The sequence below is a fragment of the Pleurodeles waltl genome, chromosome 2_2 (assembly GCF_031143425.1).
Source record: "Pleurodeles waltl isolate 20211129_DDA chromosome 2_2, aPleWal1.hap1.20221129, whole genome shotgun sequence".
NCBI lineage: Eukaryota > Metazoa > Chordata > Amphibia > Caudata > Salamandridae > Pleurodeles > Pleurodeles waltl.
In genome coordinates, this window is record NC_090439.1 from 1074871504 (window position 1) to 1074897143 (window position 25640).

A 25640-nucleotide genomic window follows, 5' to 3' on the forward strand; every position below is an offset into this window, starting at 1 on the left:
CCTGCAAACACAGGTCTCTGGGGCTAACAACCACACTGGTGGGTCTCAAGGCTCGGTGGACCACAGCATCCACTGCTGGGATCTCGGTGTGTGCCTATGGTCACAAGCTGGAATCCTTGTGACTCCACATTGCCTTTCATCTGCCTGAGATTAAAACAATATATTCCATTGAGTTAAGCAACAGTAATTAATTGCTATGCTGGCTGAATGTGTGCTATACAATACATGTTATGTCATGTTAAGCAATTGATCCAAAGGGTAATATTGGATTGTCTACAGGCAGACGTATTTTGGGTGATTCAAATCACTGGAAGTGGAGAAAATTGTAATGCACCAAAAATTAAGTTTACCTTGTTGGGCATGTGCAGAAGCACTCCTTTTTTCAGAAATGCCAGGACAGTGTCAGGGTGCCCGCACTGAGCTGCGATGTGCATGAGGGTGCTTCCGTCCTACAGGGAAATAATTGGAAAGTAATAAAAAAAGGTTAGGGATCTACCTAGCAGGGCCTTCTGCAATGTAAAGAAAATAATTCAAATGTGTACAATTTATCCTGCTCAACCAGTAGGACTGAGAAAACTGACTACTCCACTACATGCTGAGTCAGAAAAGTTTTAGTAGCCATAAAAAGTGGTTTCAGCTGCAAATCCCAATACAGAATCATTGTGGAGATTTTTCTTGTAGCGAATTCCAACTACGACTATGGACATCTGTAATTTAGGTGGATGTTCTGCAGTTGTACATTTAAGGGTTGTGGTGAGAAACAAGATGCTGGAGGAGAGTAGACTTGGGCAACAGTTTTGTTACACCAGTGTAATCTCATGTAATTTCTGGCATTTTGCATTATGCTTCCTATGTGAAATTCCCAAAATTATGGTAATATGCCATGTCATGTAATTTCAAGTCCACTGGGTGAAAATGCTATAACAGGAGCACTGGGCCAAAGCAAACAAACAGAATGCAAGCAATAGTTGTGCATAGCACTTTTGTGTTTTTCTCAATTTTATTGCATCCTCGCAACCAAATGGTCATGAGGATGTGTTTTTTTGTAAGACATAACACTTAACACCAGATTTGCATTTTGCATAATTTCATAGAATTTTCCTGAAATTTGGTGTAATTATGCTAAAGGAAAATACACACATTTTGCACAGTTCTACAAGTTTAAGAATGTGGTTATGATGGTACTATCGCATGGCCACTCGCACTCTGGAAAAATACATAAATGTATTCTTCTTAAACACAGTTGCGGCTCGCGGGGATTCCTGGAGGCGGGGCGACGCACGGGGTGGGGGTAAGGGGTCGCATAATAATTAAAAATAAAATAATTTTTTTTAAAACGTACCTCGGCTCCAGGGCCGTGCTGCTCCTCGCTCCTCTGAAGGCTGCAGGCACAGGCTCCAAGCCTGTCCTGCGACCAATCTTGATGCTGCTCAAAGCAGTGCCAGGATTGCTGGGAGCACCCTGGCTGGATGCTCCCAGACAGACTGGGAGCCTGTGCAGGCTCTCTCCAGGAGACAGCCTACTGCGCATGTATGTCTGGCCGGCCGGAGACAGCAAGACAAACATACATGCGCAGTGAGGGGAATGCACAGTGCACTCCCCTCTGCTCGTCACCCCCGTGGCACCACACCTTTAATAAGGAAGGGATAATAAACATAGTTTATTATCCCTTCCTTGTGAAAGGATTTGCAGCGGTTGCTGCTGGCGGGTGGGGGGGTGACGCTCCTCCGCCCATATGGAGGAGCCGCCCCCTGCTTAAACATAGCCATAATTGTAATTACTGAGATTCACAGCTCTATATAGTCTGTTTGCAAAAGACTTGTGAACCACACCAAAAACCTACAGGCTTAGAGCCTGCCCTTTGCTCATCATCGGTTGGCTTTCTTATCACTCTGATTTGCTTGCTTCTTATTCGATGAATCGTCATCTTGTGTTGATCCTCCCCTGAAGCACAGCCTCTTTATCATCCTTTTGATTGGGTGGCTTGTATCCTTCTACTGCTCACATTCAGAAAACTACTTTTTTCTTTTCTTTCGGGACTCATTAAAAATTCTTGTGGTTTCCTGCTCTCTCCCTCATCTGCTTCTAATCCTCCAAATAACCACCAAATGTGCTCTGTCTGTGCTCCCTCTTCCCCTCAGTTGCTCCCTTCTTAGTGTACTGCTTATACAATTTAAAACACGTCCCTCACCCCACAAGCTCTGTTGCTTTTTCTACCCCACCCCAGATTTTTTTCATTCTTTTATTTCTTTTATTTATTCGCCCTGTCCACTCCCTGTTGCTTCCTTGCCCACCTGCTCTCCCACCCCTTGAGGTCCACAAAACTAAAATATGTTGTTTTAACTTTTTAGAAGACCAGGCAGCTGCCATTTGCTGCTGGCCGCTAACCCTTTCAGAAACATGTTTTCTCGCATGTGTGGTGAAGCATGTGTGCGCATACATCATCTCCCTGGTAACTCAAATGTTGACCAGACAAGGGACATTTGTAAGATGCTGCCACCGCTTGAGACATGCCAATGAAGATTTGCTAGCACATCTGGTCTGAAAGGAAATAAACCATGGCGGAGGGAAAAAACTTTTTTCCAACATATCTGAAGACGAGCATAGAGAACATGGGGCTTTCTGAGCTATGGCAACTGAATGTCAGTGACTCAGTCTTTGAGAAATATTTAAATAAATGTATACAGCTGAAAAATAGTGTGGAAGACAAAAAGCATCTGGCAAAGAGGTCGCATGTTTGGCTGGTGATGAAAACATATTGAACTTACAAGGAACAGCACTATTTCAAATCAGCTTTATAGGTGACTAAAAAGAAGAAACTTATAAAAATACAATTTTGGGTACTCCCAACACTAGATTGTGTCCACAAATGGCAGAATAAGGGTCCATTGGAACAAACTGTGTCGCCTGTGTCATGGGACAAATGAGACATTTGTGCACATTTTATGTTTATTCCCAAAACTAATTGCTGACCAAAGGGCCTTGCTATGCAAAGAATTGTTTGCACTGGGTATTAGATCGTGCAAGGCAACAGCAATAGAGATCCTAAATCCATAAAATGACATGTTGAATGTCTGGATAGTGCAGTTTATGAAAGTTTGTAACAACCAGATTGAACAACTGCCTGGCGCCTAAGCGGAGAGTAAGCATTGGGGAGGGTGTGCTTTAAGGCACAAAGGTATATGAGTGCATCATGGTTTAAAGGTGTACAAGTGCATGAGTATGGTGGGGCTGCTAGGGGTAGAGTTGCAAGATCATCTCTCCCTATACCCACCGTACGGACGTGGCTGTTATAGCAGGGTTTATTTTAAGGTTCAATGGACTTTGTGTGTCGGCGGGACTGCTAGGGGTAGGGCCAGGAAATTACTGATGATCCAGCTCGCTTGTAAGTTTACATTATGTGACAGGATGGCTTCCACACATAAGCACGTCTATTGCACTCCAGTAGGGCAGACCAATGATGAATACACTCAGTTCTAGGGAAAGGAGAGGAGTCGCTTAATGTGTTCAGCAGGAGTGACTTGTTGGCTTTGTGGGGGCGGGGCAGGGGCAAATTAATAAAACAAACTTTTTTTTTTAAATCACTTACCAGCTCTGCTCCAGCGCCAATCCTCTCCCGTTGCTGCAGGCAGGCACAGGCTCCCAGCATGCCCTGCGGCCAATATTGACGCTGCTCAGAGCAGCGTCAGGATTGGCTGGGAGCGCCCAGCCAGGGCGCTCCCAGGTAGACCGGGAGCCTGTGCATACGGGCTGGAGAGAGCCTACTGCGTATGTATGTTTGGTTGGCCCTAGACGGCCGGCCAAACATACATGCGCAGTGAGGAGAGTGCACAGTGCACTCCCCTCATCTTGTCATCCTCAATGCCCGCCTCTTTAACAAATGAATCTTTAACAAATGAATAGATAATAAACATGGTTTATTATCTTTTCGTTTGTTAAAGGTGATTTGCAATGGCTACTGCTGGAGGTGGGGGGGAATGGTGGGTGACGCTCACCTGGTGTTCAGACAGATTTGCCAGCTTTTTAACCGGCTAAATGAAACAGCTGAGAATTTTAACAGCTCTTTTGACTGTATGTTCATGTATGTTTTTACGATGTGTCTTAAGCTATTGCTGTATATGTAAGCTTAGCAAGCGATTTTACTGTTTCTTTTGAAGTGCCTATTTTGGGTTTTAAGTAACTAATAAACTAATTTACTGCTACTATCTGGCATGTGAACAGATCATGCGTGTAGTCACTCGTGCGTGCATCACGTCGTTGTGCTTTCTTTTTATGTTTCATTTTGATGATGCTGAATAGCATCAGCAAATGCACTGAGGAAAGGATGTGTAGATTTCCACCTTTTTTGATGCTGTTCAGAACGTACAAGTCTTTTTTGAAAAGCATTGGTAGAGCAGTAGCATTTATCAGTAATTTCATGAACTCTAGAGGATATGGTTCACTTTCCAATACCTGCAGGAATACAACGGTTGCAAGCCTATGACACGACTCAAGTTTTTTATTAATATTCAAGGTGTTATCATCTGAGGTGTTACGATGTGGTAAGTTACGCTGTGCTGGAAGCCTCTAGCTGCCTTGGTGAGCAATCTACTGAATGTTCCGGTCCTTAATGGGTCTGGCATCTCAGTGTATCCGGGGGACACAAACTGTAAGGCACTGTATTGTATTCCTAAGATGACATCGGCAATAGCTGACCTTGGTGTGCAATGATCAAAAGATGTGCCTTCTGTCACTCATCCTGAAACTAATCAAAAACGTCAAGCCTCACAACACATTTAGAAAATAAGCTAAAATGTCCTGCCAGTGCATTTCTAACATATCAGCCTGTGACTTATGTATGGATCTCTCTTAAATCCTACTGATCTGTTGCCAGCATTATATAGATTTGTTAAAATTATTCTTATAGCCTCTAACCACCAATCCTACTGCCCTCATTCAATGGCTAGAACTATTTCTTAGGTGGAAATAAGTATGCAAATCTGGAAGACATCTAGGTTAAATTAACATTTAAAAGAAATGTATGTATGAATAAACTATAACAAATTGTACTATTCCCAATGTGTGTAGCCTTTAGCAAGGGCTACATCGTTCTCCTGGGATCTGTCCCATAAGTTCCTGGACTTCATTGTATCCAATTAATAATGATGCAAGCATGCCTACATTTTCAGAAGTAGTGTGCAGTCTTCGGCAGCAATAAAGCAAGATTCCATTCCATGGGTTAAAATGTAATTATCTGTGAGATTACAGGAAGGTATCTTAATTATTGGTAACTCAGACCAGTCTTTGGGTGATTCCTGGGTACGGTCATCATCACTAGGTTGTTAAAGGGATGATTGCCTTGAAATAACTAGAAACCAAGTCCAATGTCCACTTAGTCTCCAAACCCAGGCTATATTGTGTATTATTCCAAGGATGCAGACAGTGAGCCAAGAAGTTCATATATTATATCATATATTCCACTTACCTTAGTACGCGCTGAAACATTGGCACGGAACTTCTCAGTTAAAAACTCCACAACATTTGTGTGCCCTCTTTCAGCAGCGATGTGCAAAGGAGACCGGTCCAACTGCAAACCAAAGAAACAAAGTCATCAAACTGAATTATTAGGGTGCTCATATGATTTACTTATTACCTAAATTACAAACGTTAAAGTTCTTGTTATGTTATAAAAATTCAACAATTCCTTTAAGGTACTTCAGACATCTGAAAAGTTCCAAAAATGGTGAGAAGATGTGAGTCAGACTTTGATGAGAAATGGTTCAACTCATGTTCGACCAGTTGCCCACTAAGTAATTGTGACACTACAGCCCCCTTCTTCCAGGGTCCTTAATGTTACTATGTCAGTTTTATCAGGATTGGGAAGAGGAGAAGTCTTTGGGCCTGGTTTAGAATTTGGCAGAGGGGGTTACTTTGTCACAAACGTGACGGATATCCCGTCCACTGTATTACGATCCCATAATAAGATATGGAGATCATAATACAGCGGACAGGATATCTGTCATATTTGTGACGGAGTAACCCGTCCGCCAAGCTCCAAATCAGGCTCTTTGACTTGTAATAAATTTTGTACCTTAATTTCAATTTACTACCCTCAAAACTGCGGAATAAATCAATCTAAATCACTCCACTTGTCTATTTAAGGAAACTGCTCACTTCTAACTGTGGGTCAGGGTTCAATGTAATCACATTTCTAAAACATTTAAGGGCAGATGGGCCATTCAGTTCTTTTTTCGCAATATATTTTATTTATTTGGGGATTTTGTAAAGGGTTTCTGACCACCTTACAGTGGCCTCAGTGTGCTTTGAAATGTATAAACTTCAGGGCACCGATTAGTGCTTTGCTGAAAACCTAGTGATAGGGGACCAGTCAATTGTCTTTCATCCATAATATGACAAAGCCTTCGACAACAAAGAAGAGTCTGAAAGCCAAGGGTGAAGAGGGCTTATAAAATGCAACCATAAGTTACTTTATGATGTATGTCTTCTCAAGGTGGTGAACACATTGGAAGACAGTGTAATGACTAAACCGCCTCACAAAATAGAGTTGTAGATGGGTTGGTATCAATAGTGGGGGGCCTTCCAATGATGGGTTCCAAGTGCCCTCCTTGACCCAGAAAGCAAAACTCAATGTAGCCAATCAGAACCCGAGGTGGAAAGCTCCCTGTTACTAATTCATGCGCCACCTACAGTGGGCAGTATTGCTTTTACTATCCTCTTGCACAGCCATGTGGCCCGTTCTGCCCATATAGTGAAAATATATACCTGCATCCTGCAACCCCATGTACCTCCTTTCTCATATGTTCAAATGCCGTCTGGTGCTCAGGAACTCTCCACGCCCTCTTCTCTCTGGTCTTCCCCCAGAGGACAGCTGTCTCTGCTCTCCATGAGACAGCGGAGAGCATAGGGTATGCTGGCGGGGGTGCAGCTACCAATGCTGATGCTGGTGCAGTGGCACCATGGCACAGCCACCTCAGGGGCCCACTGAACCCTAAATATTACTAGTCAAATAGGCCATTTGCTTTGTTTGCATTTACATTATTGTGTATATCTGTAGAGCACATAGTCACCCTGCTCTGGGTATCTTGGTACTGAATAACATGTTTACTGTAACCTAGCTCTATGGTATTCATTTTATCAACCACAAAAGGATAAGAGACTCTGAGGACCTTGCTAGGCTTTCAATTTGTGACCATGAGGTCAACAAAGACCTTTGGCAGAGAAGCCTTTGCCCACTGAGACACCAGGCCCAGCTAGGACAATTGAGGCCCTTGGCACTTCTGCTATGCCAGTGCAGACTGGCAGAAACTGTGACGTATTGGATCTCTCTAGCCTATATACATCTATAGGAGCCAGGGGAGGTGCAGCATAATGTCACTCACTGGCCCACAGCTTTGTTCCTGGCAGGGGAGACCCATGGAAAAGAGGAGGAAGGCTGATGATGCAGCTGCTTACATATGCTAAAGTCAAAGCAGAGGAAAACAACTTTTATTTATCATATTAACTGAGTTACAGTGACAACATCCGGCTAAACTCGTAGACAAAAATCGAATCAAACAAACAGATAAACATGTTTGAAAGAAAAGTAAAATTGGTCAATATTAGGGGTAGGCTTAACTGGCCTAATTCTCTGATGCGTAATTACTCATAATTACCTCAAAATTACTTGTAATTATGCGGGAAGTGTAATCCAGCATTTAGAGCTATTTTCTTAGTATAAAATTCATACTCATATCCAAAATGGTCCCAGGAATGCATTTTGTGATTACAAATTAGCACTAAATGCTACAGGGCATGAAGAGCAGTAGCCAGAAGCCACTTGCTCTTTTAGGTTGCTGTTCCTGTGCTCCTGAGGTCGAAGTTTGGCCCCAAATTACTCAAATTATTGTAATTTCGTGATTTCAGTAATTTCACATCACAAAAGTAATGTGCAATTTCTGAAATTACTCAGATTACTCAGGTGTAATTTAAATTTTGCCCAGGCCTGGTCAGAATATTGTATTGTAATAGTATTTATATAGCGCTTACTACCCCTGACGAGGCATCAAATCGCTTTTCGGCAAGTAGCACGCTACTCCGGAACACAAGAGGAATTAGTGGTGGATTAGTATAGGGAAATATGAGTACGGTTTTAGTATTATGAGTTAATTTGAGCGGAGGATATGTGAGTTTGTTAGTTGGATTGACTAGAGTAATAGAAGGATAGAGGAGGGAAGAATCCAGAAGTGTTAATTGGGAGTTTATAGTAAAAGGATGAGGCTTGGGATGAGTAAAGGAGAGATGGAGGAGGGAAGAGTCCAGGAAAGGGGTTAGGGAGATCATAGTAGCAGGAGGGTTTTTGGATGTGTCAAAGGTGAGATAAATGAGGGAGACTTTAGTAGGGTTGTTTGGGAGTTCATGGTAGTAAACTGAGGTTTGGGTGAGCTAGATGTGGAAGAGGAGGGAAGAGCTTAGGCAGGGTTATTTTGGAGATGAAAGTAGTATAATGGGTTTGGAATGAGTCAGAGTGGGGATGGAGGCTAGATTGATAGAGACATGACATATGGTGAAGGGTAGACAAAGTAAAGCTTACACGAGAGTACATTTATATTATTTTCATTTATTTATAATTGTATATATATATATATATATATATATATTTATATATATTTTATTTTTTTATTAATTGTTTTTATCTTTCTTTATTGTATTTATTCATTATTATTATTTCCTTTTTTGTACTTTAATTTAATTATTTATATTTTAAAATTTATTTATAGATTTTTCTTTTATTTTTTCTCTAGTACAGTAGGACTAGAGTAATACATAAATAGATATGTAAATACATAGTAAGGGAATATATGTTCAAGGAATATAACAATGGGTATAATAATATGAGAAGAACATTTGTATTGTATAAACACAAACTTTCAAGATTTGTACTTTTCTAACATTTATTTCTTTCCTCAATTTTTGAATAGTGAAATGCTTATAATAATAAAACATTTGATCAGTGTGATATAAAAACGAGAGCAGGGATTCATAAGGATCTAATATAACAACTTAGCTAGGAGCTATGCAATGATCTATGAACATGTTAAGCATAGAATACCATACACATATATATGTATATATACACACACATACATACACACATGTGTACACACACACACATATATATACATTCATATACATACACATATTTAATCGTGAGTAAATAAACATTTGTTAAACAGGTTTAAGAGTATGTGTGTAATTTATTGTTATGACATAGTAGCGATACATATTTCCGAAAAAACTATACATATCTAGAATATACACATAATCAGATTAAAAATATTTATCAACACAGGCATATGCATTCCATTGCTGTCTGAAAATGGTAGTCATGAAGGAAAGAGCCAACTCTTGAGTAGTCTTCTGAAGACAAGATAGTTATCCGTGGATCTTATATTGGGGGGTAATGGATTCCATAGTTTGGCTGCTTGAACAGAGAAGGATGTACCACCTATAGTCTTTTTCTTGTATAGTGGTTATCTAAGGCGGCATGCCAATCTTGAGCAGAGGTTTCTTTGTTGAATATATTTGGTTATTTTGTTTCTGATAAAAAGCGGTCCTGTTCCATGTATAGCCTTGTGACTGATACAACGCAGCTTGAAGCAGGATCTTCTGGCAACAGGTAACCAGTGTAGTGCTCTCAAGGCAGGGGAAATGTGGGCTTGTGGCTTTACATGTAATAGTAGCCTGGCAGCGGAGTTCTGAATATGTTGTAGTTTTTTCATAATAGATAGAGATGATCCATGGTAGAGGCCATTGGCATAATCCAGTTTGGATAGTACAAGAGAGATAGTAGCCTGCACCTTGTGTAGAAATCCGAAGTGAGGGAAAATGCGTCGCAGAGTCTTCAAGGGGATGAAGCTTGTTCATGCTAATTTTTCCACTTGGGCATTCATTGTTAAATTGTAGTCCATGTTAATTCCAAGGTTTTTAACTTCCTCGGATAATTGAGGAGTTGGTCCGAGATCATCAGGCCAGGCGCACAGTGTGTCATAATTTTTCCATTCACCACATATGAGTATTTCAGTTTTGGAGGCATTGAGTTTGAGATGGCTCCAGGTCATCCACTGATCAACGGCTCAGAGGCAACTGTAGATTTGTGAGTTTTCAATGTCTTTGGGGCATTCTAATTTAAGTAGTATTTGTGTGTCATTTGCATAGCTGTAGCATGTGAGTTGAAAATAATTGATCAGTTCTGGTAGTGATTTCATGAAGATGTTGAAAAGCAAAGGTGAGATAATTGATCCTTGGGGGACCCCTGCTTTTGTGAGGTACAGTTTGGACGAGAAGGGGGGGGGAGAATAGAATAGTACATGACCTACAACTCATCAACAGACAAGGGTAATTGCCATCCACACATTAAATTTAGAAACAAAACACACATTGTCTCAGCTTTATGGGCTGGAAATAATCTCTGCATGTCCAAGGGTTATTTTTTTTATAATAGCATTCTTGTGTGGTAGGTCCTTGGGGAAACATGCATTAAAATCTCTGTATCCTGTATACAGCACTCAATGGCAACACACTATTTCAAACAATGACCGGTGATAGTCTTCTAGAAGTTGCTATAATGTGAGAAATAATTATTGCTTGGCGGTACAGTAAACCTGGTTTACATCATCCACATACTGATCAGATGCCATTTGAGTAATTATACTCAGGCAAACTCGGAGAAGAACGTGAGTTAACGTTCTTAAACTTGTGAGAACTACAAAGTCCCCATGAACCATTCATGTAAAAACAGCCACCATGGTTGTATGTCAGAATCATATGGTATATCTTAGTAGATATGATGCAGTCCTGCTCTCGCCCTTTCACACAACACAGTGCTGCATGAGTTCTTAGTAAATCTTTCCCAAAGCTCTTTGAATATGTCAAGCTTCATTCTCCACTGCCATATACAGGATAAAGTAGCCCCTGACCTACATAATAAGGATATTGCAAGTCACCGAGGAGTTTCACAGCCATTTGCTGACCGAGGCTGAAGGCCGAGTTCCTTTCTAAGGTTATGGAACTCCAAGGTGACTAGCAATATCCTTATCATGTGAGGGAGGGTGTACTTTATCACTTATAATACATGGTCACACCATTAGCTTTCCCACAAACAACTTACATCCTTAGTGCATAGTTATTTCCTATGAATGAGAAAGCATGTTTGCAAACATGAAGAATAAAATAGAATAAGTAGAGACAAATTAAATGTCAAAAAAGTTGTTAGCTAGTACTTGAAAAAAGCTATTGGACGCAGATAAATAGAAGTGATTTGATGTTCTATTTTTAAAAAAGGTGTAGCGGAAACATGTAGAAAGATTCTACCTTTTCTATACTTTCCCCAAGGAGTGCAAACAATACACATGTTGAAATAAATATCTATTTTCTGCTTGGTACTGTAGAGTTATAAAAAAACAACAGAGCAGAAGAAACAAAACAATGTTTCCTTTTGCTCTATGACCTGCCTTTACTTCAGTTGCTGTCTCAGGCAGCAGTCATTGTGACGTCATAACTCAGCTGTAATAAGCTATTCAGCAGTATCTTTAGTATTTTATGTTTTGGAACCTGGTGGTTATTCCCAAGCTATCCACTAGTAAGTTTGAATTTGCATGCGTGTCCCGTGCAATTCCAGAATGGCCGGATCAATGTCAGATTTTTAGGCTAGCCAACAACCACTAACATGAAATGGAATTATTTACATGAGGGATGTCCAGCGTATGTCCAATGTGGGAACGGGGGCCAATTTTTCCGACTAACCGTATCTGATATGATGGGCCTTCCTTGCTTTCATGCCATAAATCCTGCCTATTCTCCAAAGCAGTTTTTGCCCCCACACTTCGTCTGCCCCCTAACATTTTCCCATATTCTCTGAAGGTCACTTTCAGTCCTAATTTATTTTTATTGACTTCGGAGGCAACCTTTGTTCTGTTTGTTTTAAAGGCCCTCTTGTAGCTGATGCCGGCACATTTAACATTTGCCCTACTTTTATAATGTCACTGCTTTGCATTGTGCACATGCCATAGCAATACTTGCTTAGCGCCATCGTTTCGGAAAAACTGGCTAGCGCACTGTAAGTACACTGCCCAGCACCCCACCACTCTATCTTTCGAAATACTGCCTAGCACCCTAGGAGAACACTGCTTTGCACCCCATCCTTCGGTCCTATGCCTAGCATCTTGCCAGAACACTGCTTAGGACCCTATCAGAACAGTACCTAGGATCCTATCTTTCAGATCACTGCATGGACCCTATCAGTACACTGTTTGATACCCTATCAGAACATAATGTTGCACCATTTTGTTTTGTAAAACTTTGTCTACCACCTTATATCTCCGCCCACTGCCTCACACCTTACCAGAACTCTGTCTAGCACCCTATCTTTGGGCATACTGCCCAGCACTCCGTGTTTGTCACTATCCAGTCCCTATCATTCGAAACACTGCGTAGCACCCTATCACAACACTGCCGGGCAACCTATTCATTTTAGAACACTGCCTAGCAGCCTATCACAGCGCTGCCTAGCACCCAGCCCTTCGGAACACTGCCAAGCACCCTATTAGAACACAGCTTAGCACTGCTTTTTCGAGCACTCTTGTAGTACCCTAACAGAACCCAGTTTACAACCCTATCTTCCAGAACACCTTTTGAAGTGTGTAAAGCACCCTATCAGATCATGACTAAGGCCCTCTCTCCTGGGTCTTTGATTCTGACACCTTTGGCATCTTATACATCGACGTCACGTGACAATATGGTGTGAGCCGGTTACCATGCCTCAGTTCCTATCTTCTCACATGCTTCAGCTCCTTATTTCTCCTTGTTGCTTCATTTACATTCATTGATTGATCGAGGGATACTTCCGCCTCCTGGCCTCTTTAATGGTCTATTCAGTGCACCTTATAAGAATACGAGGAAACCCACTACCAGGAGACTACACATTGACCCACTGGATACAGGCTGAATCTGCAGACGTGGCCACCCATCAAGTTGCAACAGATTCTGCGCATCATCCTTAAACTGGTGAACAATGTAATGTGTCTAATGGCCCATACATTGTTAAACAACAGGCTTTAAAGTGAGAAGGGCCTTGTTAATCAGCTGGTACCCAAATGCATAAAGTAAGAGGTCCACACCTAGGCAGGGTGACAGCACACCGTTGTCAGTATTTATCACACCAGGAGTATATCGGACCATATGGCATGATATTATACCTAACATATATTCTATTTCTTCTAAAAACAAATGTTGTTAACTTAGTATTATTCATTGGGCTGCCCTGGTCGATTTATTCGGTCATGGCTTGCCACCTAAACATCAGTCTGATTTGCCCTATATGATGAGACATTAAAGATATCATCTTTTGTCTAAGTGTTCTGTATTCATGTCAAGTGCTAGAGGAGTGAAGGACCATCGACTCTATCATGCGGAAATGGAGGCTTGTGAAATTAGTTGTGTTATGAAGATGCAGTCACAAGGGCTGAATGTCAAGCAATAATGCATGATGGTTTGTGTGTGTAAATCATATATCAGTGCAGTTACATTACAGATGAAAATGTAAAGTCTCCTTTTAGGCTCCCTTCTATCCTAGTTTTGCAGAAAAGCATTTTCAGTTTTTGAAAGTAGCAATCACAATGTTAAAATTACACCTGGCTTTATTGAAAAATGTAGCTTTACCTTGTCCACTATGTTAGGGTTGGCTTTGCACTGGTAGAGGAACTTCAAAAGAATTTCATCACCTTCCCAAGCAACGATGTGCAGAGGAGTCTGGCCTTCATCCTGCAACAGAAAGAATGGAACCTTTTGGTAGGTTGGAGGATAGGGGTCTAATCTCAGGGCTCGCTAGGTGGAGGAATCTTCAGTTCATACAGTCCTGAAAACATCCCAGAGGGTGGCACGCAAATCTCTTATAGGTACATACATGATTTGCTGTTATAGAGAAATAATGTTCTTGGGTACAGTGCTAAAACAAAAAGTAATGCAATCCTCCACAAGTTTGTTAAGTACAGTCTGCAACATACATGGATTTTTTTAGCCAACATATTTTTTTAAATGTGCTCTAAAATGAATTATTTTTTCTATTATCAAAATGCACGTTGGGGGAGGAAACCACCAAACGTCCCTAACTGCTTTGCTTTGTGGGAGGGCTATTAAAACCTTTTCCAGCGTGTGCACGAACTCCCAAGTGTCGACGTACAATTTACTGAAATAAAAATCCCTGCTGTTTTCCATACATTTGCGATACTTATTTTGACCAAACTATTCTGACATCAATGGACACTTTCCATATATGACAAGCAGAGAACACAAACCTGTTATCGAATACCGGGAACAATCACAGGTGGTTCATGAGAATATGTTAATCCTAGAAGCAGGAGGTGAATGGGAATGTTTTAGCGTTTTCCTGAAGGACAGAAGTGTAGGTGGAAGGTGAACATCCAAAGAGAGGGCATTCCAGGCATTTCAGGCTGCACGTAAATAAAGCACTGTCAAAATCAATCGATCCTGCTATCCTGCAACACCAAAGCCTAATGCTTTTACAGTTACGCCAGCATTGACAAAAACAATAGCAGTGGCCTCTAATCTTGGAATTCTGGATTCTATGTCAGGACTGGAGGCGAGGATTATGCATTTCTTTCTTCACTTTTTATTAAACAGCCAGTTAAAATTTCAACAAAGGAAAAACAAAACACTACATATCTCATGGTTCATAACACCGTATCCATGGTAACCACTGTCCAATCCAACATCAGTTTGATTGTCCATATATATCCCCCACTCTCTGAGTCCTTCCTCTTTCTTCACTGCTCGGAGCATCAGTTAAGTCCCTCTTACCTTATTTGACTATCCATATAACTGTTTATTACTATTGTGTGCTTTTTCTGCCTGATATTATTTTCTAGCTCAATGGCTGATAGTGACGAAATGATCGCGTGGCAGGTTGCGGCCCAGACGCAGATTCGCTTCTCGATTACATGTCTGGTCCACCAGAGGGTGCTCTTTTGTGGCACTTTTGTGGCCCGGATCACAGTGAAGCGGATCGAGTCGTCGAGCGATGTCCAATCAGTTTCGCTACGCGAAAACGGGACGGAGCTCTGTTCACGTACAGAACTCCTTAAAACCCCTTCCAACCCCCACATGAGACAGCATTAACTGAAATCTCGTCTGTGGGACCAGCTCCGTTAGCGATTAGCGGTTATAGTATGTCACTGGGGCAATTATAATAGGCTGGCCAGAGCCCTGCAGGGGTGCTTCCCACATTATCTACAGGGTGTTTTTGACAGGAAAATTTTCCTCTACATCTGTGTTCTCACACCCTCTATTCATGCAGTCCCTTCAGGACCATGAATATTCTCCCAGCATGCAGAGGAGGGCCCCTCTCAAAGCTGCCTTCCACCAGAAGTGGATGCCCTCTTATCTCAGGTTTCTATGGGGGCAGGCATGTTTAGGGATATAGGGGTGGGCCCTAGTGGCAATAGATCAGTGCCCCCAAAAATATTGTGCTAACGTGACGCGGGGCACCTGGATGGCTTTGCGCATCTCACCGAAGCCTTCCACAAGAGCAGGGGGACGTATGGCCCAGAGAGACTGGTGACGAGGTCAACTCCATATCTGACCATGAAGAAGGGTTACCCATACAGGGAGAGGGTAATACAGATGGTGAGACATCCTCAGATGAGGACCACGACTCTGGTTGTCCATGGCAACCGACTACGGCCACACCGTACCCTGATGAAGGGGACATGTCCACCTTGGACATGTTCGACCCGGAGGGTATTTATCACCCCAGGTCATCTGAGTGACGACCGGACCAAAAAGTCACAGAATATGTGGCCAGCATGGTCCAACAACCTCTGGACAAGGAGGTTCGGACCAGACTAAGGGTGGAATGCCCTCGCCCTACTCTGGAGGTCAAAGTGGCAGCTATGCCAGATATTGATCCTAAAGTGTGCACTTTCTTTGGGAAGTACACTAAGGACCCTAAAAAGGGTATTGATCGCTTCTGGAGGGCATGCCAAGCTAAACTTTTAGATGTGTTGGGATCTTCGCCAAACAGGCGAAGCACACAGGCAGACCCCTGCCCACTGACATAGTGGCAGGATAGGCCAGAGGGTGGTTTGCCTCCTGGGTGACGCCCACTGCGTCATCTCAGCAAAGAGGCGCTGCTCCCTGCTCATAAAAATCGACCCTGAACTCGGGGAGCTCTCCAATTTGGAAGCAGGGGCGGTCGCCCAGAGACACCTGTTTGGTGACCCCTTTGTGAAAGAATTGGGGAAATTCGTAGCAACCTTTTTGGTGCTTGATAAGGTGCAGACATCCATTAAAAAGATTTTCCCCGGGAAGGTTTTTGGTGGGTCAGAAGAGATAGGGGTCACTCCTCCCACCGTCCCAGCCTGCAAAGCCCCAGAGGAGGCTACACCAAGAGAAACAATGGTTGACGGTATGGCCGACAAGGAACATTCTTCACAAACTGGGGAAGAGCAGACACAATTGAGACGCCTGTGGCAGTGCGAACACCCCGGAGGACCTAATGGCAAGCATTACCCATTCTTCCCCTCGAACAATGGGAGGGGGGGACACTTTGAGGAAGTTTGTGCACAGATGGGTGGACATCACCTCCAATGCCTGGGTGTTACAGACAGTGGAGGGTTTCCATATAGAGTTCTGGGGAGCTCCGGTACAAGGCAAACCACCAAAACCGATTTTTTCCTCGGCAACAGACATGGCATTGATAGATGCAGAAATGCAGGAGCTTCTAGCGAAAAGGGCTATCAGCAGGCCCACACTCCATCACAGGGGTTTCCTGAGCAATATCTTTCTTGTAGAGAAAAACGACAAAGGTTTCCTCCTGGTCATAAACTTACAGGCATTCAACGATTGGGTTGTGTACAGGCACTTCAAGATGGAGGGCATCCACATGCTCCGGGATCTTCTCCTTCAAGGTGATTAGATGATACTGTTGGACATCAAGGACATGTACCTCATGGTCTTGATCTTTCCCCCACACCGCCGGTTTCTATAGTTTATATGTGGGCAACAAGTATTTGAATTCAAATCTCTCCCATTCGGACTGTCGTCAGCACCCTGGTGCTTCATGAAACTGCTCAAACCAGTAGTGGAGTACCTCAGGACCAAAGGGGTATGTCTGATAATTTATCTAGACAATATCCTTCTGATGGATCAGTCCCGCTACCAGCTTTTGTGTCATTCGAACATGACTATTGTATTGCTTCAGGAACTGGATTTTGGAGTTGATTCCCACCCAGACTATGACCTTTCTAGGTTTCCTTATGGACTCCAGTGCGGCCTCCCTCAGCCTTCCAACCAAGAAGGTATTCAAGATCAAGAAAGAACTGGGGAAAGTTTTGAGGAGGGACAGGATCTCCCTCAGACAGTTGGCCAGAATTGTGGGGCTACTGTTGTCCTCGATCCAGGCCAAATTCCCGGGCCCCTTCATTACAGGGCCCTACAATGTTTGAAGGCGTAGCACCTCAGACGGGGAGTAACTTATTCAGTGTTGAAATCCCTCTCTCAGGAAGCAAGGATGGCGTTACAGTAGTGGATAGACCACATGGAAGCCTGGAATGGCACAGCGATCTTCGGATCCTGTCCGGATCTGATCATAGAATTGGATGTCAGCCATCAGGGCTGGGGGTGCAAGATGTGGAGAAATCTCGGGGGGGGGGGGTTATTTGACTCAGCAGGAACTCAATCTGGATATCAACTGCCTGGAACTTCTGGCGGGGTCTTTTGCGATCAGGTCCCTGAGTTTCATGTTGTATTCTCTTGAGAATGGACAATGTGTCTGCAGTCCAGTACATAAACCACCTGGGTGGCACTCACTTGAGGGCATTGGCGGAACTGGCGAAGGATTTTTGGCATTACTGACTCCAACAAGAAATCTCGATGACAGCGGAATATCTTCTGGGAACACAGCGGACTGGAACTCCAGACATTTGGAGGACACCAGTGACTGGCAACTAGATAAGAGGGTCTTTACGGCTCTCATAGATCATTGGGGCCCGTGTTCAGTTGATCTCTTTGCATCCAGATTGAATGCACAACTACCGGGTACTTCAGTTGGTGCCCAGGCCCGGGGGCGTTGGCAGTGGATGCGTTCTTACTGAAAAGGGGGAGGGAGGAAGCTTATGCTTTCCCTCCTTTCATGCTGATACTGAGAGTGACAGCTCAAGTGCGTTGTCCGAGGGTATTAGTGGTTCTGGTAATACCCCTGTGAAGATCACAGGTATGATTTCCAACACTGCTAGAACATGCTTACACCTTCCCGCTTCTTATCCCGGTTTTCCCGTGGACACTACTGGACCCACGGGGTCAACCACATCCGCTAGTTCTTCAGGGCCATCTCAAGCTCATGGTGTGGAGAATTTCAGGCATTGATGGGAAGACATCAGACTTTCAAAAGGGGCTGAAAGATTCATCCTACAGGCTTGGGCCCCAGTGACTTGTAAGAGATACAGATCATCATGAAACCGGTGGGTTCGTTGGTGTGTGGAGAGACATTTGGATCCCATGTGGGTCCAAATTACAGATATCTTAATTTTTTTAGCAGAATTAGCTGTCTCTGGCTTATCATATTGCACAGTAAACTCTTTTAGATTTACGATTGTGGTGGGTCACCCCCCTTTTCATAATTTATCAGTGGGAGCGCATCCCAGATTTATTTTATGTTCCCTGGGTTTGCAAATTACTCAAGGGCATCACGATGTCTAGACCTCCGAGACCTCGATACTCGGATATTTGGGATGTTATTATAGTGTTACGTTTCCGGTCTTCATTGCAGGGTAACCAATATCTCTCTTGAGGAAAGAGCTATTGGCGAAGTTAGGTATGCTGCTATGCCTCTAGCCTGTAAAAGGGTATCTGGTGTGATTGCTCTAGATATCTCCGTTAGAGTGTTTTCACCAGAGGGAGTCCCCTTTACTATATCTAGAAAAACCAAATGCAATACCAGTTCAGTAACTTACCCTGCTTTTGTAAGTTCATCTAATTATATGTGGTCAGATGCCTGAAGGCTTATGAAGAGATGGCGGCGGAGTGTTGTCCACCGGGAGAGAGACAACTGTTAATCTCTATCAGGAAACAATTTGAAGCAGTGTCCTCCCCGTCTATCGCAAGGAGGGTAAAGTGGAATATGGCAGAAGCAGAAGCAGGAATCAATGTTTTGGTCTTTGGAACGCAGTCTACTAGACGTGCCATGGCTTCTAAGACCATAGAGGTAGGTGGCAGTTTGAAAGATATTATGAACGTGGCTGATTGGTCGTCTGAGTCTACTTTCAAGCTGTTCTACTTTAAACTGATTCACGAAGCGACTGAGCTGGAGGTGAGTAAGCTTTAAAAATGCATAATCCTCACGTCCAGTCCTCACATAGAAAGAAATTTCCTAGCTACTGAGGAGGAAAGTTTCAATTAAATTAAGAACACGGATGCAAGAATTATCCCACCTGACACAGCATACTTGTTTCTCCCACCCGGTCAGAAATCAGCCCAAGGATATATGTGAGAGATGTTATTGGATTTTAGAATAATTCTATGTTTTTTCTGTACTATGATGATCACATCCCATATTGACTATGTTAAAGATTTTTATCTGACTCATGACTGTATCCTGTGTTGTGTTAAGGCATATTGTATAAAGTTATGAGTACAATTCTTTTGAGTAGAATTAGTTGAGAGGTAGTTCTTTTTCTCAAAGATTACATTGTCTTTTAGGAACGGATACCACAGCGAATTGATGGTGCCTGAACTTAACAGACGGCAGTGAAGTTGAGGAAGGACTCGAGAGTTGGGAATATATATGGACAATCAGACTGTGGTTGAATTGGACAGTGGTTACCATGGATACAGTGTCATGAACCATGGGATATGTTGTGTTTCTGTTTTGTCAACAAGGTGTGTGTCATGCTGTGTGATGGTGCCCTGTGGCATGCCATTATGTGAAAGCAATCCTGGAAGAATACTGCTCAAAGATGGCTGACTATTGTTTTGTAAGCTTTTAAGATGACTACTATATTGCGTTTACATGCAACGTAGCACCCATCACTCATATAAAGGCAGTGCTTAATTTGTGCTTGTTGTTTCCGGTGCGGAGCACCGGCACTTATTTCTGAGGGCCGGCGCTTAATTTTCTGTCTCAAGCATTTACTGCGAGCAAAAGACACGTGGGAAAGAGGGAGGAAGAGAAAAACGAAAAAGCGTCAGAAAGGGGAAAAGCAGGAAGCTGCAAGAGTGGGTTGAAGGGGCAGTGGCTGTAAATGGATTGAAGAAGCCAGAGATGGCTTCAGGATTACGCTGCCTCAGTATTATGTGCTCTCACTTTTAAATGCAGCAGCCGCGTGTTTAAAAGGAGAGGAGTGAGCACGGCACCTTTTTATTTACAAATTAGGAACTGTAAAAGGGCAAAAGCAAGCATCTTCTAAACTATTGCAATTTACTTGAGATTATTCTCAGCCAATCATGTGACAGAGCTGTGTTTTCAATGTGGCATTTATCAATGTCACTTTCACATGATATACACCAGCTTGCATGCACACCTGCCACTGCATTGTGCCACTTCTGTGTGCACAGCTTGGCACTTGCTGCTCTTTCTTAATAGCAAGCAGTCTGTACATTACTGCACCCCTCCAAGACTAGGATTTATGAATAAGGACCACCTTATTGTCATGTTATAATTGGTGAACCTACTGTAATCTTGTACTTCCTCAGTCCAAAAACTTGGAAGTAATACAATAATTCCTAGATTGGTTTGCACTCACGACTGGGCCATCAATTGCTATGTGCCTTGACCGTCTTCCACTTTCTCACTGTCAATATTTCTCATTTAAATTACCTTAGACATAATAATAATACTGTCAAGTTGACGGTGTTTCACCTGCCTTATTTAGATGTATTGCAGCTGAACCGAAGACTGCCACTGCAGAGTGCTCTTTCGACTGTATTTAGATGTTACAGTTGTACAGGCAGTGTCCTGCTGGCGGTTTGTTGACGGAGGACATTGCTGGACTCAATGGACATCAGAATGGCAGTGGCCGCAGAATACAGGTAAGTCACACACACACACACACTCTGCCCTTCACCTATGCATCTCCCTGCCACACACACAACACAACACACACACCACATACACACCATTATCCATTGTCATCCCACCACAATACAAGATGTAGACGCTGCAAACACACATTGACATACAACCATGACACAACATACAAACACTGACACTACAATCACACACGACACAACCACAACAACTACACACTCATCTACACAAACACATGCACACACAAGAACAACTACATACATCACAAAGACCGCCATACAACAGCACTCCCCTACATTCTGCATGCAGCAACACAGCACAACAAACACAACAACATCAATGCCATATGCAAGTGGCACACATATTAACACAACCAAATCACCCACTACTCCTCCCTCCACCTCAACCAGCCAATCGTATCGCACACACACATACTGACTCACACACACAACTGGAAGCACAACATGACAGGTCCCCTTGCAATGTGCACACATCTGCACAGTTGACAAGTGTGAATGTTACGTCATTGTGGTACCAGCAATCATTTGGCAATGAATACTGGCGCCATAATGACAGTTGTGCATATGTGTGATATGTGTTGTGCATCAGTGTGTTCCCATGCGTGTCTGACCCACCCGTGTCCCCAACATATGCATCTCACCGTAATTAAAAAAAAGTAAACAGGGATAAACGTGATGCAAAATGCTCAGGAGTCCTATTCTCCCTGGAATAAGCTTCAATACCTGGGATGGCAATGATCTAACATCTTTGTTTGATCTGGTGTCAAAACATAGCTGCAAAGTGACCTCATATAAAGTGACACTCCAGGCAGTAATAACCTTTTTGGCAACAGAATGTTTTACCTGTAATACTTCTACTTTTGCTTCTGGTCATTGTGAGGAGCATCTCCTCGAACAAGATGAGACTGAGTTGCACGGGCCAAGGCACGTGTGGGTTGCAGTGCAGGAAAGGATTCCTCTGGTTGGGACTCATGGAGGCCATCCAGTGTTAAGACAATAGGTATTCCAGAATGTATCCTTATGTGATGCTATCATCATGGATTTTGAGACCTATTGGTCCAGCATTCACTGGGTGGCTCCTTACAGACATCCATACAATGACACAGAGATTTGATAGTGATGTTTCCGGGGGTGCAACCACTGATAATTGAGGTGCATCATAACCTCTATGGGCCCCCAAGAGGATGTGCTGCAAATCAAGTAGATGGTAAATGCATGGCAATGTAATACCGAGACTGTACCAGGAGCTAAACATTCAATTTAAGGTAAATCTATAGTGTCCAACTGCTCAACTTACACCTAAATTATGAGTAAGCTAACAAGCTTTGAATAACTACCAGAAAATACTGTTTGGGCAGTGATCTGGGTTAGGCATGTTTTTTGGCAGTTCATTGATGGTGGCCCCACCCTCTCAGTAGTTACACACACATACGGGTCCAGTCTCAGCTTGAGTTTATTTGTACCGTTTCACATGAATGGGTCTCTGTGCTTTTACCATGTTCCCCTTTCTTGGTAGGGAGTTATAAGCTGTGTATCCAGAGGTGGACTGGCCTTTTATTACAGTGGGAATTTCCTTGGTGGGTTGGAGCCAGTGCTTAGTTTGCAAAATAATGAGTGTCATTGCCCAAAGCACTGCTCAGAAGCCCACAGCCGGCACTATTAAAAGTAAGTGTGCTGAATACCAAGGCTACATAGTACTGAATCAGACCTCTTTAATCCACTGCCAGACACTGCCTGCCCTCATTCTCTCTCAGAGGTTTCAGCTTTCTCCCTCTGTAAGGTTTTTTCCCTTCTTTCTCTTCCTCATTCTTTCCTGTTTGTGTGTTTTTCCCTTGCTTGCTTTTGGGAAAAGTCAGATGAGAAAAAACTGCTGGGCCCCAAAATTGAGTGCCAGTGGCCCCCCACTGGCAACCACAGGCCCACATTAAGCAGTGGCTGCAGCTACTAAAGGCCAGATTTAAAAGCCCATTGCCACTGGTGGTGCCTGTACTTTTCCCCAGTCCCTAGGGTGGGGGGAGGGGGTGGGGAGGGAGGGAGGGAGGGGGGGAGAGGAGAGAGAGAGAGAGAGAGAGAGAGAGAGAGAGAGAGAGAGAGAGAGAGAGAGAGAGAGAGAGAGAGAGAGAGAGAGAGAGAAAGAGGGCAGGAGGGGGGTAGAGACAAAGTGATCAGAGATAGAGAACAGAGAAAGAATGGATGGATGGAAATAGATAGAGCATGGAGAGGAATGGAGTGAGGCTGGTTTAAACATATTTGCCAGGGCTGCTTTTGATTCCTTAGTCAGCCGTGTGAGTGTCCCTGCAGATTTGCCCTCTCCAGCATTCACCTACATGTGTCGCTACACACACTTGAACTTTGATCTTTCTATGCATGCACCTGTATGTCCATGCACACATAGGGACTCTGTCCTATATTCCTAATACACCTATGTGTTATCATGCTCAAAAAGAGCATCTCTTGACTTTCACTTTGAGACTATTATTTTGCACACAAAGAGACCTTGCCCTGTCTATGTCATCACCTCCTCCTGTCTCTGAGCTTTTGGGTACCATTTCTTGTCAGGCTGTATCACTTTTCACGCTTTTGCAGCTTGGCATAGTATAGTGCATATCATGTGTGCCCTTTGAAATTCCATTCAGCGGTTTGGGCTGTAGTCGTGTCTAAAATCCCTATGGGAAATTGCATGTAGGAACGCGTTTAGGAACCCCCCCTTGTTCTTGGCCCCGGCTTGATGAATCACCCTGAAACTTTCTAGACAGCAGCTTATTACCAAAACAAAAATGTTTTTCCTACAGAAACTAGGTCTGAACTATAACTATCTACTGGCAACATTTTAGTTAGGTTGATGTATCAGTGACAACATTAAAGTTTTGAACTAAAAAAACTACAGAAATTCACCAGTTATAGTTAGTGGAGCTAACTAAACTTGCACCTTCGCCATGCACTGCTTATGACCTTACCTATTACATCACTCAGGACATGTTCTATGACATCATTGATGACATCACTTATTACATTATCCAAGCTCCTTTCATACACATTGCTTTATAAACCAGTATGCTAATAAACCACAGAGGGTAACCCATATACCCAAAGGGGCTGGGTGCAAATGATTATCAAAAGACTACAATGCCCCTAAAGGGAAACAATTACATAAAACATACAACTGGGATAGGTACATTAAATAAAGAAACCTTGTAATTATTTTTCACATCAACATAAGGATAACAAATCATATAATCATACTATAGGACAAACCATCCCACCCTAAGAGACAGAAGGACAAGGTGAAAGAAAAAGTGCTCGTGTTAGGCGATAGAGAAATATAGTCAATATCCACATGTTCCAAACATTAAAAACAGAAGGTAAAAACAGCCAGTAGGTTCCTTATTCACTGCATTAATTCAGTTCAGAATTATCTGAATGTATATTATACAAAATGTGAGGGATTATATATGTCATAAGTAGACAAACAAATTCTGATTAGATAGTGAGAATCTTTGATTGAAAGTAGCGTGCCAATTTATCACAGAATTCTTGAGATCCATTCAAGTTAGTAGGATCTTTACGAGAAGACTTAAGGTTTACCACTTTAAACAGATCTCTGGCAGACTTGCCAGATTTAATTTTACTAGTGCAAAAGTTTGATTTCTCCTCTCTGATTGCTAGTTTGTAATCCCACAGGACACCATGTGCAATTTTTTCACCAGGCTTGTTCTTGCTGTTGACATGTTTGCCTTAGCAGTCTGAGACGGTCTGAGAATCATGGGGCTGTTGGCAGCCTCCTATGACCCTGAGTTGCATTAAGAGGGACAACCAAGTCCAAAGATAAATTGAGCCAGGATGAGAACTCCACTGCGGCCTGATCAACATCTTCAAGGGTCAGTCCCGTTACTTATTCTAAGAGCAGTAGCAAAGGTTTCCTCAGATAAGCCCTTCCAGTCTAGCTTCACCACTCTTTTGTTGGAGTTGCTCGAGTCCTCGTGCATAGGCATCCAAGAATGTGCCAACCCCAATGCATAGTGGTGTGACCAGCTAAGAGGGAGCACTCCGGTAAGTTGTAGCTGAGAGTCATTAAAGAAGATTCCATCCAGTGTGTGTCCTGAAATATGTGTCGGGACATTGACCAGCAGGAAAAGACCAAAACAAGACATAGGCCCTCATTTGACCCTGGCGGTCTATTGACCGTCAGGGTAAATGTGGCAGTCCCACTACCAACAGCCTGGTGGTGCAGACCGCCACATTATGAATGCGGTGGGTTGGCCGCTGCAAACCCGCCACATCTCCACACATACCGCCATGGCGGTCGGAACCACCGGGCTGAGATGATCACCTCCAACCCAGCGGTCCACAGAAGACCGCCGGCGGTATGAGGAGCTGGCTTTCCACCATGGTTTCTGCGGCGTTAGTACCGCCACAAAAACCATGGCGGAAAGGCTACCAGTGACAGGGAATTCCTTCCCTGTCACCGGTAGCTGACTCCCCCACCCCCAACCCCCCAGCAAGCACTAGACCCCCCCCAGTCATAGCACTCACCACCCCCTCCA

At 43.2% G+C, this 25640-nt stretch overlaps 1 protein-coding gene across 3 annotated transcripts in view; it reads right to left on the minus strand.

Moving 5' to 3' along the window:
- LOC138282863 (serine/threonine-protein phosphatase 6 regulatory ankyrin repeat subunit B-like) overlaps nucleotides 1-25640 on the minus strand; it is a 366276-nt gene that overhangs the window by 216955 nt on the left and 123681 nt on the right. For all 3 annotated transcript variants that reach the window (XM_069220832.1, XM_069220833.1, XM_069220834.1), the window contains 3 exons: nucleotides 13696-13797; nucleotides 5465-5566; nucleotides 351-449 (listed from right to left, as the gene is read on the minus strand). In XM_069220832.1, the coding sequence (XP_069076933.1) occupies nucleotides 351-449; nucleotides 5465-5566; nucleotides 13696-13797 (303 nt within the window). The remainder of the gene's footprint in view (nucleotides 1-350; nucleotides 450-5464; nucleotides 5567-13695; nucleotides 13798-25640) is intronic.